We start from the raw sequence: 18,395 nt of genomic DNA on the forward strand, positions 1-18,395 counted from the left end.
GTCCCGCGCTAGACCCGGAACGGGGTTAGTGCCGATGGCTGTCGAAGCAACCAAGCCGATAGGGCCCGTGGCTGCGTTGGGATCAATCAGTGGCTGATGATTGGTCCACTGGTGGGATAGGCAAAGCCGTCGTCTCGCCCGACCAGAGAGTTTTCTGGTTTTTTGGTCTCGCCAATTTAGGCGGACAACCCGAGGATGCGACAAAAGAACCCTGGGAATTAAATCTTGACGGTTATGAATAAGATTCCGAAGAAACCCTCGGGGTTTGCCTTGAAGGAAAGGCCAATGATTGATAGGCGTCGCGGATTCGCTAAATAATTTTCGGCCTGAGGCGACTAAAATACTACTGTGTACTCGTGGTACTAGTACTAGTGACTACTAGTTACTATGAGGAAGCCGTTGTGTCCGCCAGTTGGCCGCATTGCAACTACAACATTATTCGGGCAAGGGCAAATGGGCAACATGGTTCGCGTTCTCTGATAGCAAGGTCGTCAGCTCCTTTGACAAGGGATTTTGTACTCTGTAGTGAAAATCCTTGAATCCTTTTTCCTGATCAATATCTACTAGGAATCACAGGCGGCTACAGAATTACGACGGCAGGCTGAATGGCATCCCTCCGCCCTCCAACTAAGCCTACAGGCGGTAGGATAGCGTGCATCCCTTGATTATCCTTAGCGGGATAGGCTAATGTATTTCAGTCCCTGACAGGGCATGAATCCGGGGATGCAACACTGGCTAATCCACCACGATTAGTGTCCGTTCCCGAATGTGTTGGGCCTGCAGATGCTGGTGCTATTTCTGTCGCCACCCTCAGATCGCTCCCCCCAGACTTTAGGTGGCGCAGCCGAGTTTCTAGACATTCGAAGCCTTCTTTGGGTCAAAACAAAAAATAAAAATAAAAATAAAAATAAAAAAAAGGAGAACTAAATACGAGGAAACACAAGACGTTTAGAGTTGACCAGAGCCATGGACTATTGACAGCCTTCGCCGTACTCTTCCGTCATCTCAAACCTGCTGCAGGTTATGTATGGATGGCTGAGCTGATATTGAATTGTCCCAACTCAGCGTTTGCTACGTTGGCATACATACTAGTTGTACATCACAATGATTTGTGTCATTCAGGCCGCCGTAAGCGACTAGATAATAGGTTGAACAACTGTCTGGTTCATGTTCTCATAAGCACAAGCAGCAATATCTTCCAGCGGTCTATATCTTTTTTTTCCCCGCCGAATTGGGACCTACAGTAGATGACCGACTGAAAGGGGGATGTTAGGAGTACTTCAGAGATGGAATGTTCTACGACACGGAGCCCGGATGATACTTCTTTGACAAAAAGATAAACAAAGCATACAGGGATACATTCGGGGGTCGACAAGTCGACCGCTTACTCGTCGCAACTCAACGGCTGAAACGATGGCTTACAGGTTGCAGCCAAGTAAGACGACGCATCACCGCTAATTTGAATGAGAGTTAAATCACACCGCTGAATGCGTGCTTTCATCCTGGCAGGTTATATTCTGCGTTAATGCCTGTGATATGTACACGGGGGAAGGGCGTATGCAAGACTATGCAGCATTGATGATCTGTCGAACTCCAGACGGAGAAATGATAAAGTCAAAAAAAACCCTTATCGTCAGTATCCCTTATCGACCATCGAATTTTGACTTTTTTTCGTCCCATCCTTCACACTTAAGTTCAAATCTCCGGATTTTTCCCATTCCTTATCCTTATCCCCCGCGAAAACCTCGGAGATGAGTGGCAATGAGAAACAAAAGGGGAATGTGAATAAAAAAATTTCTTCCTCCTGTGAAAGTAAAATTTTATGAGCTAATAAAACCACCCAGCGAATCATTTCTTTGACCCATAAATTCACTGTTGAAAAGTTTTACATTACTACTATTTTTCTTTTCTTTTTAGCCAAGGTTTAATCGAATCACCCTTGCTTGTGATTCATACTAGACAACGTAATCAAAATTATCCCGTCACCATATGTTGCATGGTTGAAGTGCCATCCTTCCATAGTCGTTCTAGACAGTTCCTCAGGAAGAAGAAGAAGAATGATAATAATTATTATTATCTTTTTTCCTTACCCCTATAATCCATGCTGTTTTAGTGATCCAGCATTTACTCTTCTAATGCTAACCACCAAATGACAAGTTATTCAATGATTACAAGCAGTGTCATACTCGTAGTATTGCCTAACCCAGGTTGCCACTTGACACCAACCCACCAATCAATCTTATTCAAATGGAATTTTCCCACGGGATAGCCAATACTAGTACGTACTTCAATGAAAAAAGAAACCGAAGCTCGTCAGTCCTGTCCGCCAAGTGTAGTTGTACTTTGTGCATGTCTACACCAATATTACCTTTTTCGCACTACGTAGCTACCGACAGCACATGAATTCGCCACTTCTGTCATCGCAAGCTTAAGAGGTTCAACCTCTTATCCGCTTTTTCCCTTATCCGACAGCTTCCTAACTTCTCAAGAACCGTCTACTACCACGTTCACGGTATAGGGAGGCTATCGGGTCATACCATCCGGGGACACTACTCGGTATTTCATCGGCTCAAGCCCGTAAAACCTAAAGTGCAAAATAATTCAACGGCGTCATCTATCCCGTGATTATTCTTCAAAGTTGTCAACAATTGAACATCCAACGCAGAGGATTCAAGTGTGGCGATATGGTATATTAAAGACCAATGGGGCTACTATATTTGATGTCATTGACCATGTGGTCTTTTCCTGATTCTCTGATGTTTTACTCTACGTTAAGCTCCCAGTCTTGTTCAAGTGGCGGGAATGAGTGTTTTTCTACATAGTAGACTGCCACATGGAGGCATGTGGCCATTATTTTGGCAACCAAGGAATGCGGCCGTACATTGTCTCTTACTGCTATATTGGTTCAGCTAAGGATAGGGACATGCATAAAACGAAAACGAAAAGCTTTGGTAAAACCAAACCAACACTAACAACCAGCGTCTGTTACAGATAAGATATTCTGTTCCTGGTCTTGTGGTCATGATAATGCAAAAGCAAAGTATCACTAGTGTTACCACATCGTTTGCCCCTTATAAGCCACCTAATCACTGGAAGAGGAGCTTGAACTCGAGCTAGAGCTCGAAGAACTGGACTTGCGCTTGTGGTGTTTCTTATCCTTCTTGTGCTTTTTATCCTTCTTGTGCTTCTTGTGACTGTTTCACAAAGTTAGCATACAGAATCTAATCGATACTCAGCAAATAACGATCATGTATGACAGACGTACGCTTTGCTGACTAGATTCGCGCCTGCAGCTCCAACCAATGCACCCCCTGCCGTACCCAGTAGTCCGCCCCCAAGCTTATGGCCAACGAAACCACCCCCAGCAGCACCAAGAATCGACGAACCAAGCCCTTTCTCTCCTTCCTGTCCCGCCGGGCCAGGGGCGTTTCCTGGGTGAGAAGCGTAACCCGACTGCGAGCTAGCGCCGTAATATGAAGCACTCTCACCCTGGTGAGATTGTTGCTGGGGTAGGGGGAGTGGCCACCGTCTTGCGGCGGGTTCATATACGAGCCTTGTCCGTGGCCATAGTCGCCAGGATAACCGCCTTGTTGGGGGCCGGCACCGTAGGGTGGGGGATAATTCTGCTGCTGGCCGTACGAGGGATATTGGGTATGAGGTTGCTGATCGTACGCAGGCTGAGATAAGTTGCAACATGAAAGTGTTAGTCGATAGTGAGAAGCCAAGAAATAGGTCCACTCTCATGCAGCGATAGCCGCAGTGGATGCATGGTCCCAAGAAGTACGTATAGGGAGGGAAGACAGCACTCAAGTTAGACATACTGTAGATTGATAGTAGCCTTGCTGCGGAGGCTGCCCATATTGGTTTTGTGCAGGGTAGTTCCCTGGCTGACCTCCATATGCGCCATACTGATTATTGCTATGTGGCGGTGCCCCATACTGATTGTATTGATGGCTACCGTACTGGTCAGACATGATGAGTAATGTTACGAGGTGTACAACAGTATGTGGACTGAAGCCAGGTATGCAAGCCAAGAGAGATAAATACAGAAGGGAAGTCGAAAGTCTTAAGTCAGACAATTATTGAGAATACTTTTCTACTTGGGAATGACAGCTGACAAGTGAGGGAAGGAACAATGTGGCTTCGCGGGGTAAAGGGGCTGTGTTAATTAAAGAACGACCCATACATTGCACAGAAACGGGAGTTTTTAAGTCGATCGATATCATATTAGAGAAGTTTGTGTATTTAGTAGATGCTAGGAAGTGCATCATAATGAGCATTCCTATAGCTTTCGAGGTTGACTGTCGATCGTATAATGTCTCTTTACCCTTGCCACAAAGACCCTTATACTTCGTACGTACGGAGCACTCTGATATTTGCTCCGTTCCGATATGAGAAACTGGGAGCCGTAACCGCACCTGATGAACTCCCACAAACCAGCTTCCCCAGTATGCATGTCTACAATAATAAAGAAATCATAGAGCGACGGCGTTATTGATTGCTAATCGGAGTGAAACAGGCCTGTAGTGATTGCTCGGGTTTCAGAGCTGGTCCGATTTGCCATTAAGCTAAATCCGGAACTTCCGATTTTCGCTACTTATCCAAGTGTACTCCGTCAATCAGAAATGCTAGCAATGCTACAATACTACTATATCTATTGTCTAATTCCCATCGACATCTAACAACATTCATTGTATCTAATTCAGGCTGATAAGACTTACAACTAGAATCTGGCCTCTCAAAAAAAATCGACACCTGTGACGACATTGCCAGGCTAGTACCTTTTATCGTTCTACATGTTTACCTATACTCAATCGTTGTTTACAAGACGCGCCTTGCTTTCCGGGAAGTCATACCTCACACAGCCATCGAATTATAGAGCGCTATCCTTCTCATCAAGAGTCATGTCTAAAAATGATTGGAGCGCCACTCAGTATCTGAAGTTCGAAGATGAGCGAACTATGCCGGCTCGCGACCTCCTTGCTCGGGTTCCTCTCCAAGCCCCAAGAAGAGTAGTTGATCTGGGCTGTGGACCGGGCAATTCAACCGCCGTTTTGGCGACTCGTTACCCTGATGCTCATATCGTGGGAATAGATTCATCACCTGACATGATCCAGAAAGCAAAGGCGTCTCTCCCAGCCTATGAGTTCAGGGTCGAAGATCTGCGGTCCTATTCTCCGCCTCCGTCAGTCGATCTTTTTTTTTCCAATGCTGTTTTCCAATGGCTGAAGAAGGAAGAGCGGATTGCAGTCATTAAGGGCCTAATGGAGACTCAGCCCTCTGGAGGAGTGTTTGCCTTTCAAGTGCCAGACAATCTGATGGAGCCCTCCCATGTCCTGATGAGGGAGGTTGCCACTAATGGTCCCTGGGCGGCCACTCTCAGCACTGTTGGCAGAGATACCTTTCAGTCACCACAGGAGATATATGATCAACTTAAGGATTTGTCTTCTGAGGTGAACATATTTAGAACTGAGTACTACCACTCACTTGAGGATCATAAAGCCATCGTGGAGTGGGTAAAGGGCACCGGGTTAAGACCTTATGTTGATCCATTGTCGCCGCGAGACAAGGAAGCGTTTTTGAGCGAGTATCTGAAACGGTTGGAGAGTGCGTATCCCAAGTTAATCGATGGTCGGGTTCTGCTACCCTATCCACGCTTGTTTGTCGTGGCGGTAAGGAAATGAAGTAAGTTTCCCCTAACTGACGACCGAGTCTATAATGCTTACCAGGTATGTTCTAGGATAAAGATGGGAGTGTTGCTCAGCAATCTCTATTTTATGAAAGCTATGTACCAAACATCAGTACGCATGCTAAATACAAGTATATTGTCAGAGGTGCTTCCTATTTAGAGGGTCAACATTACCTAGGCTACTCACCCGCCTAATCATTATATCGCTCGTCGGATTAAAGCTTTGTATGGAGCACTGCCGTAGGATCATGTTCAAATCTTTCATCTGGTCCAAGCAGCTTGGAAATGGAGACGCTGGAGGGGTATCAGGCTCCATCCAATTTATCGGACCACTTAAGGAGAGGATACAATTAATGGATATCCCCAAATCCCCTTGTTGACGGGAAAGAGTGGGAAGTCTAGAAATACCTGCAGTAATAGCAGCTTATAGTCTAAACGTGCAGCGATATCTGGAGGAGGCGGGCTTTTCCAGTTAATGTACGAACTGATGGCCATAATGCGACTGCCAACGGATCATCGGAGCGTGAACTTGGGACATAATGGTTACTGACTTCATATGAATAGGTGATCTTTTTCTGCTTCTGAACTGGCTGATGCTCGGTCAGGAGAGAGACAGGGCAGGGAGCTTTTCAGCCGCACCAGGTTACTTCATTTCTAGTGGGTAAGTATGCTGTACGTTGAGGTGTTCATATAGGGCGATTTAAAATGATCATAGAAGAGAAGATTTTGTGATAATTGGTATGGTCCTGACCACACAAGAAATTATGGTATCTGGTAGAAATACACTCGATTCACAATCGACAAGGCCCAGTCGTTCTCTCTCAGGTTGCCCCTTCGTGTCTGCAACTTTGACTATTATTGATCAGGGAATAGGATATGTTTGATTACAGATTTTCCAGGGTGTTGATTAACCCTGCACAATTCATGTTGCTAAATATCGTATTTACACCAGAGGTGTTGTCATACCTTCATTCGATGAATAATCGTGGTGTTTGGAATTAAGAAGACCTCAAGTCTATGCCTAACGGTCACGCTTTCTGGATAATTTGTCAGACAGCATGCGCGAATGTCTTTCGGATGGGTTTCTGGATGACCTTTTGGATTTGACATCAAAATCGAGGAGGTCATGTGGGCGGTTGCTTCTTTGCTCGTTGATTATATGTTTGGGTTCTAATCCCAATTCAAAGGGCGTCTCCCGGAATGGCTTGCGGCCTCTGTCCCGTATTCCACCAGGAAGCAAACCAGTTGGCGTCGTAGTCACCTTTCCTTGTTCATCAACGTCCTCAAATATTTCAGGTCCGCCGGGAATACCTAGCCTAAGCGTCGGCTTGGCCGGGTCCCATGTGAAGGTGTGCTTTTTAGCAGCCCCGTCGAACTCCATGTGTGGGATCAGGCACAGTGTGCGTCTCCAAATCCTTTGCATAAATCGTCGCGTTATGACATGAGGGCGTCCTTTGGAGTAAGGCTTGAATGTCGGGCCTTTTACAGGACCATCTTTTAATAGTGTTCTTAGATAACTGCGGGTTAATCGCCTAATCTTCTTTTGTCTTTCGGAAAGGTTCACTGGTACCCTCCATTCGGGTGGGTTCCATGGCATTTCTCCTGAAACCAATCCTTTCAAGATGCCTAGGTCGGGGTCAGGTAGTGGCGGAAGGAGGTGGTCGAGGACATCAGTATACCAATCCTTCCGTATATTTCTCCTTCGTGACTTGGCCACTCCATCTCCCCAGATGCACTTCTTCGGTATAGGTGGCTCAAGGTGTTTCACTTGGCGAATGTTTAGTTGCGAGAGAATCCCGTTGTTCTGCTGAGACTTCAGAAGCTCTTTCACGATTGATGGGGGCTCCCAGCCATCTTCATATTTTTCGGGTTGTTGAAGGGCCTCTTCCACAGCTGTATTATTTGCAGGAACATCGGGGGCAATTAAAGCGCTCAGTAATTCCTTCCTCCGTCTCCCTTTTCGTCCGTACGCCATTCGGATGACTTTTTCGAGTGGTTTGGAATACCCTGCGTTCGCTCGCTTCAGTAATGATAGGGTATCCTTTACTTCATTAAAGAGAATAATCTGCCGCTCGGCATTCCATCTGATCCATGGACGTCTTTCTTCTATCACGTAACGTCGAAATCTTTGAACAACAAAGTCATGCAGATTACATTTCGCAACGGGGTCTGGTAGGTAAGAACATTGGCGAAGTAAGGCACGAAAATAATGACGCCATGAATGCTGTTTCCATGGATTGACGAGAGCTAGTTTCGCAGCTGCGACGGCCTCCTTCCTCCCCATGTTGTAGGTCGACGATGTGCATGAGCTCGGAAGAACTTTGACTGTCCGAGGCGGAACTTAGGAAATAACATGACTCGACGGTTGTTAACGCGAAAACCAAAAACGCTAAACCCAAAACGCGACTGAGTAGCCACCCCGCGACTTTCTCTTCGTTCTCGGGGCTTGCATGATTAGTTCAAGACGGAACTAAGTGAAGAAGACTAATTTTTGATTCCTTTTATACAATTATTTAACCTTCTTGGTGGGTGATACTGTCTTCTTGAACGGGAAGTCGTCTACGTTCGGGTCCAGCTGTACTATCCCTTTCGCGACCGGTGCGCTAAACCACGCGCCTCTTCGCCTCTTCGCGCGAATCCGGTCGATCCTTAGGATAGGTGCATTTCCCCACATGCCTTGACTCCCTCGCTCTGCTTTTTTATTTTATTTATTTATTTATTTTATTTTTTTTTGCCAGGCAAATAGTTGTTATGCTATTTCATTCGACGAAGCTGAGACTCATAAGGATCTAACCGTCGTCAGATATATGTGTACGGTGCCTGGGCTGGGGGCTCCAATACCGAAGTTAAACAAGTTCAATGGCTTCCAACAATCACCACCCACCGCGTCCAAGCCTACCCATGTCATATTCTCAAAGTAGCATTGGGTCTGCCAATGGGATGTCATTTTCGCAATCGCAACTTGGCTCTTTCAATGCTTCCCAGTCCGTGGCAACAACACCTCGAGGTACACCCCCTCCGAAAGGATCGCAACAGTCGGCAATGTCTTTTACCTATTCGAATGGCCTACCTCATGGAGCGCGAGGTAGTTTCAACGGCTTTGAAGATATGAATGGTTATGGGGCAATGGTGACATATCAAGAGGAGATCAAGCCTCAAATCTACAGAGTATGTTCTATCCTATCTTTGTGTGACCGCGCGCGGTCTTTACTGTTTGAGGCCCATTCCATGTTGACGCTCTCTGTTCTCATATAGGCAGTTTATTCCAATGTCTCTGTCTACGAAATGGAAGTTAATGGAGTCGCTGTTATGAAGCGTCGTTCGGACTCTTGGTTAAATGCCACCCAGATCCTCAAAGTTGCCGGCGTTGTCAAGGCAAGAAGAACGAAGACGCTCGAAAAGGAAATAGCTGCTGGTGAACATGAGAAGGTTCAGGGAGGCTATGGTAAATACCAAGGCACATGGGTGAACTATCAGAGGGGCGTGGAACTTTGTCGCGAATACCACGTCGAGGAAATGCTAAGGCCTCTTCTTGAATACGACATGGGTCCCAACGGCACCACTGGTTCGGCGCAGGACTCTTTAGATACCCCCACGAAGGAACAAGCGATGGCTGCGCAGAGAAAACGGCTCTACAGCGGCATGGATAATCGTAATATGTCTCAACCACAACAGGGTACTTTCTTCCAGAACATTTCTCGCACCGCTGCTACAGCGGTCAACGCTATGAGTAAAGCTCGCTTTGATTCTCCTGCAGCAAGAGGCATCGATGGCAGGCGATCAAGTGCCATACGGAAACCTTCGAATCAGACGGGCAGTCAAGAATCGCAGCTTCCTTTCGCCAGTCAACAGAGCATGTACAGTATGGCATCCGACAACGGATTCGGAAATAACATCCACCACAATGGCCGACACCCTCATGATACCTCAGCATTTGATCACGATGAGTTTGTTGAACCTCCTCGCAAGCGCGTACGGTCTTCTTCCAACCATGCACATTCATTCGGACTCCAATATGAGCCTTCGACGTTGTCGATGACTGAAGCAACCCCAACCGAACCAAATGATTCCTTTTATCAAGATATGGATATGTCGACTTCTATGGTTGATGGTAACAAGCGCGGCGTTGAACCTCTTCCTCCAGCGACAACCCCTGAAAGATTCCAAAAGATGAAGCTTATTATGACCTTGTTCCTCGATAAACGGACCAAAGATTTCTCTAATCATCCTGCCTTGATGCAGCTAACTGGTTACGACTTGGAGACTCCGCTCGATGAATATCGGAACAATGCTCTGCACTGGGCAGCAATGCTTGCTCGTATGCCCCTTGTTCATGCGCTTGTCGAGAAAGGCGTTAGCATATTCCGACTTAATGGCGCAGGTGAAACCGCATTACAGAAATCTGTAGGAACAAGAAACAATTATGACTATAGAAGCTTCCCACGTTTGCTGCAGGTTCTTGCTCCAACGATTGACATGGTTGATTATAGTGGGCGAACGATCCTTCACCATATCGCCGTAATGGCTGCAACAGGCGGCGGCGGCCATGTGTCAGCGAAGCATTATTTGGAGGGTTTACTGGAATTCATAGTCCGACATGGAGGTAGCTCGCTGGGCCGACAAACCCCGAATGGGCTCGAAAATGGAGCAAACGTTGAACAACCCGGTGAGGTTATAACGCTTGGTCGATTTATTTCAGAAATCGTGAATCTCCGCGATGATCAAGGTGACACAGCATTGAATCTAGCGGGGCGTGCACGTTCTGTGCTTGTGCCGCAGTTGTTGGAAGTGGGTGCAGACCCTCACATACCAAATCATACTGGCCTTCGGCCTGCGGACTATGGCGTGGGTGTAGATATGGTTGATGGAAATTCGCAATCTCAGCAATCCGGAACCAAAAATGATTCCTTTATGGACCAACTAGCCAAAACTAAGAAGGAAATTCTCGATGGTAAGAAGGCAACTACATTGATCGTCATAAAGATCTGGAACCACTGACACTTTGTGCAGCAACACTGGCCCAAATTAGCACGATAGTTCAGGAAACACTAGGAGGTCTTGACAAAGAACTGGCCACGAATCTCGCTAAAAAACACGAGAAGTTTGAGCATTGGCATTCAAAAATCCGCGAGTCGGCGAAGGCTCGGCAAATTGAACAGAAACAACTTGACGAGCTTAGGCGCAAAGCCTCAGATCGTATAGGACTGAGCAGGCGCTTCAAAAACCTTGAGATGTCATCTGAAGATCTCCTTGTGCTTCTAAAGAACATCCATGGTGATTCATATGATTCATCGAGAATGATGTCAGTTGGTGATGCTGACAAAGACTCCGGCATCGATATCGACAACTTCGAAGTTATCTTCCCAGAGAACTTCGATCCCACCTCTGGGTTTTCCGAACAACAAATTGCGTTCTTAAACTCGTTACCGTCTACCACAGCTCTGCAGCAACGCATACGAGACTATGAAGGATTTAATGAAGAAATCATGAATGAAATCGACCGTCTTAAATCCAAGAATGTGGTGCTAGGTCAGAGCTATCGGCGAATGGTCATGGCCTGCACCAACTGGACCGCAGAGCAAGTTGACGAAGCTGCTGAAGGTTTGACGGAGTGTGTTAAGGAACTGAACGATAACCCAGTTCCCGAAGATGAGGCTATCGAAATCTTGATGAAGGACCGTGGTCAGGATTGGTAACATCATCTACGAAATACGAAATACATACATCACATATGAGCCAGCTTTTCAGAGAATTCTCTCCCCTTTGAAATCGCTGCAAGATTACGAACATCTTTTTTTTCATGGCATCTCATTGTCTTTGGATTCGGTACAAACGAGCGTTAGTTCATATGGAGCTTGGTGTTGAGCATTCTGTACGTTTATGTATCAATGTCTGTATTTACAGATACCCTAACAGCACATATAATGGGTTTTGAATGGTGTTATGCTTTTGTTGTATCTATAGATATGTGCTTGGTAAGGTTATATTGTCCCCTTGGTTTGGGGAGACATATATACACACCAAGCTCCGGGCAGCATTGTTATCTTGCCGTGTACTTGCTACTGAGCAGGTTGGGTTTGCTTCAGTTGAAATAAATGACTTTGTGGAAGTCATTGACTTGCCTTTAAATAAAACTCAGATCCCAACAATGAGACTTGATATCATTTAGTATACACTACGCGCGGCTCTTGTACCATAAGGTGTACACACACTCTCAAATATAGTATCTCAGTTAAGCTTCGCGCGCATGAGCGTGTTCTCTTAGGATCTCATTCAGCCCATCCCGCTGCACACACTCCTCGAAATGGAAGCTCCGCGCCAGAGAATCCAATTCCACTTCATTCATGCCCCGGAACAACCCCGCAAACTCATCCGCAAAAGAAGCCGCCAAAAACGTCTGGAACACATTCCGCAATAAATGCCTCTCCGTATTCCACGGCGTAGGATATGTCTCCTTCGCTTGAGGACTGACCTTGTCAATCCATTCAACAAGCGGTCTCAGCGCCGCTTCGGGCTCAGCGCTAGGTCGTCTTCCCCAGCAATCCAGCCAGAAATTTTTCTTCTTCTCTAGGAAGGGTTGGATGGTCTTGTTCCATTTGCTATCTGGGCTCGTGTAGATCATGCCTTGGAGTCCAATGTCTTTGTATAACCAGATGGACCAGTGGATGTTGTATTTGTCGTAGATGCGGAGCTGCTCGCCGAGGAGATTGTAGCGTTCTTGGTTGATGGTTGAGGCTTCTGCATCGGTGTGGGGGTCTGCATAGACGGGGCCGAATTCGCCATTCCAGATTGCTGTGCCTTTCTCGTTCAAATGTTGGACTTTGCGAAGATAGGTGTGTTCTAGATGAGCGTTTTGCTCGGTTGTGCCCTTGTAGCGTTCGCCTGTTGGGAAGCCCATTGACTTCGTTTCATCGTTAGTGTTAGTGTTCATTTTGGATTAGAGTATGAGATACGGAGCAATGAGAAGGAAAGCATACAGCGTAGTCATGAATGGAATACACACAGTTAGGAAGGACCTTATCAAAGCCTTTCCACTCCATGGCAAACGTATTACCATCTAGCCATAGGATATGGTCTGGGTCAACGGCACGGATAGCCTTCTCAACCCGCTCGTAAAATGCAGGAAGTCTAACATGCTCGGGGTCACACGGTTCATTGAGAGGATTATACCCAGCGACCCACGGGTTAGACCTGTATCTAGCCGCAATCTGTTCCCATAGCCATACCGTTCTGTCCTGGTGGTCCTTGTAGTCCCAAAACGCAGCGTGGCTGGTGAAGTTATCTGAATGCCAGTCACCATTTTGACCGCCAGGTGCCGTGTGCATGTCCAGTATGGTGTAGATATTCTGCTTTGCGCACTGTACTCGTGATCAATAGTGAGCGTTGTTCTTTGATGTTATTAATATCGGTCACATGGGAAAGCTTACCAAGTCTACCACTCGATCCAAATGCTTGAACCCGGACTCTTTGAGCACGCGCGGGTTCATATCATCTTCGAAATGGCGATAGTTGAAGGGAATTCGAATACAATTCAATCCCAGTCCGGCAAAGAACTTTGCATCTGCCTCTGTGAAGAAATATTCCAGCCATTTGTCAAAGAAGAACTCGTATTTCTCTGGCCCCAGAACTTTCTTCATTGCAGCACGGTGTTGCGATTCATGGCCTGGGTATCCAGTAATGAAGTTTTCCATACTAGAAGGGCCATGGTATTAATATAGTAAAGTGTGGTGCCAGGAGTAACTGGGAGCGACGTACTTCATCCATCCTCCGATGGCTGCACCCCGAAGGAGGACCTCGTTGCCGTCACCATCGACGATTTTGTTGCCTTTAACTTTCAGGATCTCCAACGACATTATAGCAGTTTTCTCTTGGTCTGATAAGCGATGGGTATGGTTTCTTGGAGACTTATCGGCCTCCAGCGATTTCTAGTGAGGAGACGTACAGGTTACTTGACATGGCGTACAGCCGCCACCTTAATAAACCCCCAGGTCCTCCTGGTCTAACGGCAAAATACATGCTGGTATGGGCAATTCTTTCGCATCTTGGCTTCAGGTATGCGGGGTAAGTTTCGTGTCAACTTCTTCTGTGATGGGTGACGATCTGGAAGCTATGTCGGATAAACGATACATTTAGGCTGAATAATACGCTATGAAGACCGATACTGCTTAGTAGCCAAGACTCCAAGCAACAATGTATCCCCAGGCTTCGAAGGTACGGTTGAGATCTAGTGATTGGTGGAAAATAGCATCGCTCGGGAAATGCTCGCCGTTCGTATCGAGAAATGTATAGTTCCCGAGAATTTATCATATATGTTCATATTCTGTCAGTTAAAGCTCATGGTTCATTTTCCCATGATGGTGGATAATACTTACCACCATGTGGAGGAGTGAGCACGTCGTTAGGTCACACTGTCCAGCCACCATGGCCTGTGTGGTACCAAGTCGAGCTACGTTCACTTGGTAAACCTGTCTTGAACGAACTTCATTGGATCCTGGCAACACCAGTAAAAGGTAATTATATAGCTCTTTCGGAGTGACATATAAACAGTTGACGAGGCTTTCCCCATGAATTGGGAATGGCGGAAGATGTGTGGAAGAAACTGGGATGAAACAGAAGCAAGTCACGGCGATTGTCTGGTCCAAATAAGGTGAACTGAAGCCTCAGGCAGCCAGACCTTGCATCGATGGATATCAAAAGAGAACAGTGGTAATCATCCCTGTCTCTACTCTAGGGTAATCGGACTGTAGATACCGACCTCTTTGACCCATTTGACAGAACAAGTGTCTTTTAAGCTGGGACCATTAGATGGCCCAGTTCGTCCTATATCATTATTGCCTTACATTTCGACTGCCATATTTCCATATCAGTCACCCATGCTGGACAACCTAATGGAGATCCCATGTTCCACTACTGCGGAGAAGCACATCCAGAAGCAAGTACACTTCTCGTGTCACCCATGCTGATTATCTGTACCACGGATAAGGTTGTAAGCAAGCTAAAGACAGGGAGCACCATGTAGCTATAAAGCCAAACACACACATATACCGTGTGACTCGTTAGCTAACCCCAAGCTGCTCAAGCTCATCCCTGGTGTTCGCGATGCATACACGCCGTGGGATACAGTCGGAGGTCCATCGATTCCAAATGACAATGCACTATACGCTTCCTAGTTTCTGCCGAAGATAGAGTTTCCATTATACCGGGATGGCAGACTATATACATACAATTGAGCCACTGCTGATATTTTGTAGCCGAATATATGTTGCACAGGAAGTTACTCGTACGACGAGACTATACCACGGTGTCTGAACCTCCGAAACCAAGATTATCAGCTGATCTAGACTACGATTTGGGTATTTGAGGGTGGTCTGTCCCATCCAATGTTATTACACCATACACTGCTCACAAACTACATCATGGATATCAAGGAAAAGCCAGCTTTGTCCGCCTTTGCTCTTGGCATCTTGACCCATATACTTTACTTTCGTATCGGCGAGCATCATCTATATCCAGCTAGGTACATTTACAGCTACTTCGGATCCTTCATCGGCATCGCAGCCTTTCTTTACCATGCGGAAGAATTCCCTGCCTACTCGGCGATTTCCAAATCCTTGTACCTGATGATCGCCCATTTACTTGGTCTATATAGTAGCCTCATGCTATACCGTCTCATATTCCATCCACTTCGGCGATTTCCTGGACCCTTTTTATCAAGGGTTTCGGCATTCTGGTTATCAACTCAACTTTGCCACAAGACTCTCTATCACAAACTTGCCGACCTCCACAATGAATACGGTGACTTTGTCCGGGTAGGGCCGTCCGATATCTCAATCGTTCATCCTAGAGCCGTTAATGCCATCTACGGCTTCAAATCTACGTGCACCAAGAGTGCGTGGTATGATGGCTCTGCACCGCTGAGGTCACTTCACGCGCACCGCAATAGGGCTGACCACGACAAACATCGCCGTACCTGGAACCGAGGGTTCACTGACCGTGCCCTACATGGATACGAGAAGCGGATACAAGTATATAGACAGAAGCTTATCAACCAGATCAAGTCGACAGAAGATGAAAAGCCCGTAAATATTAGCACTTTGTTCACCTGGTATGGCTATGACGTGATGGGTGACCTAGCATTCGGCCAAAGTTTCGACATGTTGGGGAAAAGTGCATCCCATTGGAGCATTTTGATGATACACGATATGCTCAAGCCGGTGGAGTATATGATACCAGTATGGTTCTTCCGACTAATGTTATCCATTCCGGGCACCACCAAGGCATTCTGGAAGTTCAACGAATACTGGGGCAAACTCTTCAAGATGAGGATGGCGGTATGATGAAATAGCAATTCGTCCATTGAGTAATCATACTAATGGGACTAGACAAAGCAAGAAATACCTGATATCAGTGTGTCTCTGCTAGAACCGCTGAAAGGGCGGGCACCAACGCCCGACGAGTTCAATGTGCTGCTCGGAGATGCGTCTTTAATTATCAATGCAGGAGGGTAAGTCACCCCTAGTATGACTCTATGTCTACTCGTTACCCACAGCCATAGGGACACTACGGCAACGACTTTGACGACAATCATATACGAATTGGCCCGTCGTCCAGAGGAGGTTCAGAAACTCCGGGCCGAGTTAATGGGCTGTACCACCGACCCGAACGGAGAATACGCTCAGGAAAGTCTCGCAATCCTAAAACATCTAAATGGTGTTATCAACGAGACGCTTCGCATACACTCTCCGGTTCCGAGCTACATCCCACGGAAGACGCCACCGGAGGGAATCAACGTCGGCGGCACGCATGTGCCAGGGAACATGCATGTATCCTGTCCGCAGTGGATCATTGGTCGATGTAAGCAATTCTCTATCAAAGCAAATCGATGGTATCTTGCACTAATGAGCCTTCTATCCTAGCCGAGAGTATCTATCAAAATGCCCAGGCCTTTATCCCTGAGCGATGGTACCTGTATCCCAAAATGATCAAAGAGAGGTCAGCCTTCGCCCCGTTCACAACAGGTACGTAGACAGGTGAATTCTCCTGTCTACAAGATATCAACTGATACTGTCAGGGCCTTACACCTGCATTGGCAAGCCTCTAGCCCTTATGAATATCCGGGCAACTATTGCTCGATTAATAACAATATTTGATATGAAGCTACCACCTGGCGACGATGGACGAGCCCTCGAGAGGAGCATGAGGGAACATTTTTCTATCTACATGGCAGAGGACATCCCGGTTCTCTTTCGGAAACGTGTTGTGTAGTTGATCTCGGATAATCGCAGTTTCTGCTGTGGCACCTTTGTACGCATGCTGTTGCTATCTAGATTCGCGCTCTTTCGGCTGGCGCCACCTAGCATAACCTGTAGGTAACATGAGGAACCATTGGTTGATCTAAATACTTGGAAAGATTAAGTGGCTTGGCTTATTACGAGCACTTCTCTCTTTCTATCAAACTGAAATTATCCAGATGGGAGTTATATTGTATCGTACTATGGTTCCCGTTGTATCACATGGGGCGCGCATAACGCCCGCATAACGCCCAAACACGCATGCATACAACGTACAGCTTACAACTGTTGACCGAAATGCAGATCGGCATCTTGTCAGTCTCAATTAATCCGGTTTGCGACCAACGACATGATATCACGTCGTGAACGGCCGCTTGGCATTAGGTCACATAGCGTCCCGAGTGGTTGGCACCACCCACCGATTGATTGTATGAAATGAGAATCCTGAGTCATGTCCCCCAGCATTAGGGACAAAGAAACCGATAGCATCATTGACAGGCAAAGTCAAAATATGCGCAACCCTGACCCACTAGCCGAAGCATGGTTAAATTGGTTCCTATTGACCCTTCCACTGGAATCAAGCAAATGATGTAACTCAAGGACGCACCGTTACATAAACCTCGGGATTGTGTGCGAACACGAAGTTGTCTGGAAAAGCTTTCCCCTCCGGCTGGGCCGGCTGGGCAAGACAAAGCCAAGAAGGATTAAGACGTTCTGGGCGGCAAACAAGAGTTGGGTTGGAGAAAACAAAGATACTTCGGCGGTTCTGTTAGGGCATGTGCCTAGCCGAATAGTAAGTTTGGACTATGAAATTATACAACCGCCGGTGCGCTTCGGGAAGCAAATGCTGTCGTATCACATGGTGACGCTCATGATACGGGTGACTTGGGACTGCAGCCATTCCAGCAGCTGAAAAGCTGTTTTGATTGTGACCACATCGGTGCATGCCGTTGTGGGAAACTCACCAATCCGGTCGGGTCATGGCCGATATGCTGGCGTGGATGGGTCTTGTGGAATGAAGCCGATCAATCAAAGTTAGCTCTTACGGTCAGACTTTACCGTAGTGATCCTTGGTTGTGCGGACTAAATGATTGACTGGAATGACTAAATGCGCTAGTGAGCTTGTACCCCGCGGCGAGGACCATGGCTAGAGAGTAAGCACCGAGCCTTCGGCTAGTTTGTTCTCTTTGACGCCGGTAGCGGTATCGGAGAAGCAATGGAAAAGGAATGTGTGTCGGTACCGTTGAGATAGTCAGGAAATGAGCGTGAGAAACGATTAAAATGGTGTCAAAATGGAGAGCTACACACATGCAACCACCGAAAATCTGGAGATAAAGATGAAAACGTGGAGAGGGCTTGGCACGGTCCGGAGTAAAAGCTTGGCGATGTGACGGGTATTAAAGAGAGAGATCAAT

The 18,395-nt window shown here is 46.7% G+C and overlaps 6 protein-coding genes across 6 annotated transcripts; 3 read left to right on the plus strand and 3 right to left on the minus strand.

The window, feature by feature from the left end:
• Nucleotides 1-3,082: 3,082 nt before the first annotated feature.
• ABOM_000623 (putative glutamine-serine rich protein MS8) lies at nucleotides 3,083-3,974 on the minus strand (the record flags this gene model as incomplete). Its single annotated transcript, XM_022527753.1, has 4 exons — nucleotides 3,083-3,194; nucleotides 3,266-3,405; nucleotides 3,489-3,677; nucleotides 3,822-3,974. The coding sequence occupies 4 exons, from the start codon at nucleotides 3,972-3,974 to the stop codon at nucleotides 3,083-3,085; spliced, it is 594 nt and encodes a 197-aa protein (XP_022394359.1).
• A 930-nt stretch (nucleotides 3,975-4,904) lies between these two features.
• On the plus strand, nucleotides 4,905-5,884 carry ABOM_000624 (trans-aconitate 2-methyltransferase; the record flags this gene model as incomplete). Its single annotated transcript, XM_022527754.1, has 2 exons — nucleotides 4,905-5,672; nucleotides 5,741-5,884. 2 exons carry the CDS (start codon nucleotides 4,905-4,907, stop codon nucleotides 5,882-5,884), a joined length of 912 nt encoding a protein of 303 aa, XP_022394358.1.
• Nucleotides 5,885-6,710: 826 nt separating this feature from the next.
• On the minus strand, nucleotides 6,711-7,973 carry ABOM_000625 (uncharacterized protein; the record flags this gene model as incomplete). Its single annotated transcript, XM_022527755.1, has 1 exon — nucleotides 6,711-7,973. One exon carries the CDS (start codon nucleotides 7,971-7,973, stop codon nucleotides 6,711-6,713), a length of 1,263 nt encoding a protein of 420 aa, XP_022394357.1.
• Nucleotides 7,974-8,548: 575 nt separating this feature from the next.
• ABOM_000626 (putative APSES transcription factor (MbpA)) lies at nucleotides 8,549-11,385 on the plus strand (the record flags this gene model as incomplete). The annotated part of the gene is made up of 3 exons (XM_022527756.1): nucleotides 8,549-8,857; nucleotides 8,945-10,640; nucleotides 10,700-11,385. The coding sequence occupies 3 exons, from the start codon at nucleotides 8,549-8,551 to the stop codon at nucleotides 11,383-11,385; spliced, it is 2,691 nt and encodes an 896-aa protein (XP_022394356.1).
• A 536-nt stretch (nucleotides 11,386-11,921) lies between these two features.
• On the minus strand, nucleotides 11,922-13,560 carry ABOM_000627 (glycoside hydrolase family 5 protein; the record flags this gene model as incomplete). Its single annotated transcript, XM_022527757.1, has 4 exons — nucleotides 11,922-12,590; nucleotides 12,667-13,047; nucleotides 13,117-13,381; nucleotides 13,445-13,560. Coding segments are annotated over 4 exons (1,431 nt in total), but the record flags the coding sequence as incomplete, so codon positions are not given.
• A 1,545-nt stretch (nucleotides 13,561-15,105) lies between these two features.
• ftmC (cytochrome P450 monooxygenase ftmC) lies at nucleotides 15,106-16,954 on the plus strand (the record flags this gene model as incomplete). Its single annotated transcript, XM_022527758.1, has 5 exons — nucleotides 15,106-16,020; nucleotides 16,072-16,193; nucleotides 16,245-16,543; nucleotides 16,606-16,707; nucleotides 16,761-16,954. 5 exons carry the CDS (start codon nucleotides 15,106-15,108, stop codon nucleotides 16,952-16,954), a joined length of 1,632 nt encoding a protein of 543 aa, XP_022394364.1.
• Nucleotides 16,955-18,395: the final 1,441 nt, after the last annotated feature.

Source organism: Aspergillus bombycis (assembly GCF_001792695.1).
Source record: "Aspergillus bombycis strain NRRL26010 chromosome Unknown contig00002, whole genome shotgun sequence".
NCBI classification, from domain to species: Eukaryota; Fungi; Ascomycota; class Eurotiomycetes; order Eurotiales; family Aspergillaceae; genus Aspergillus; species Aspergillus bombycis.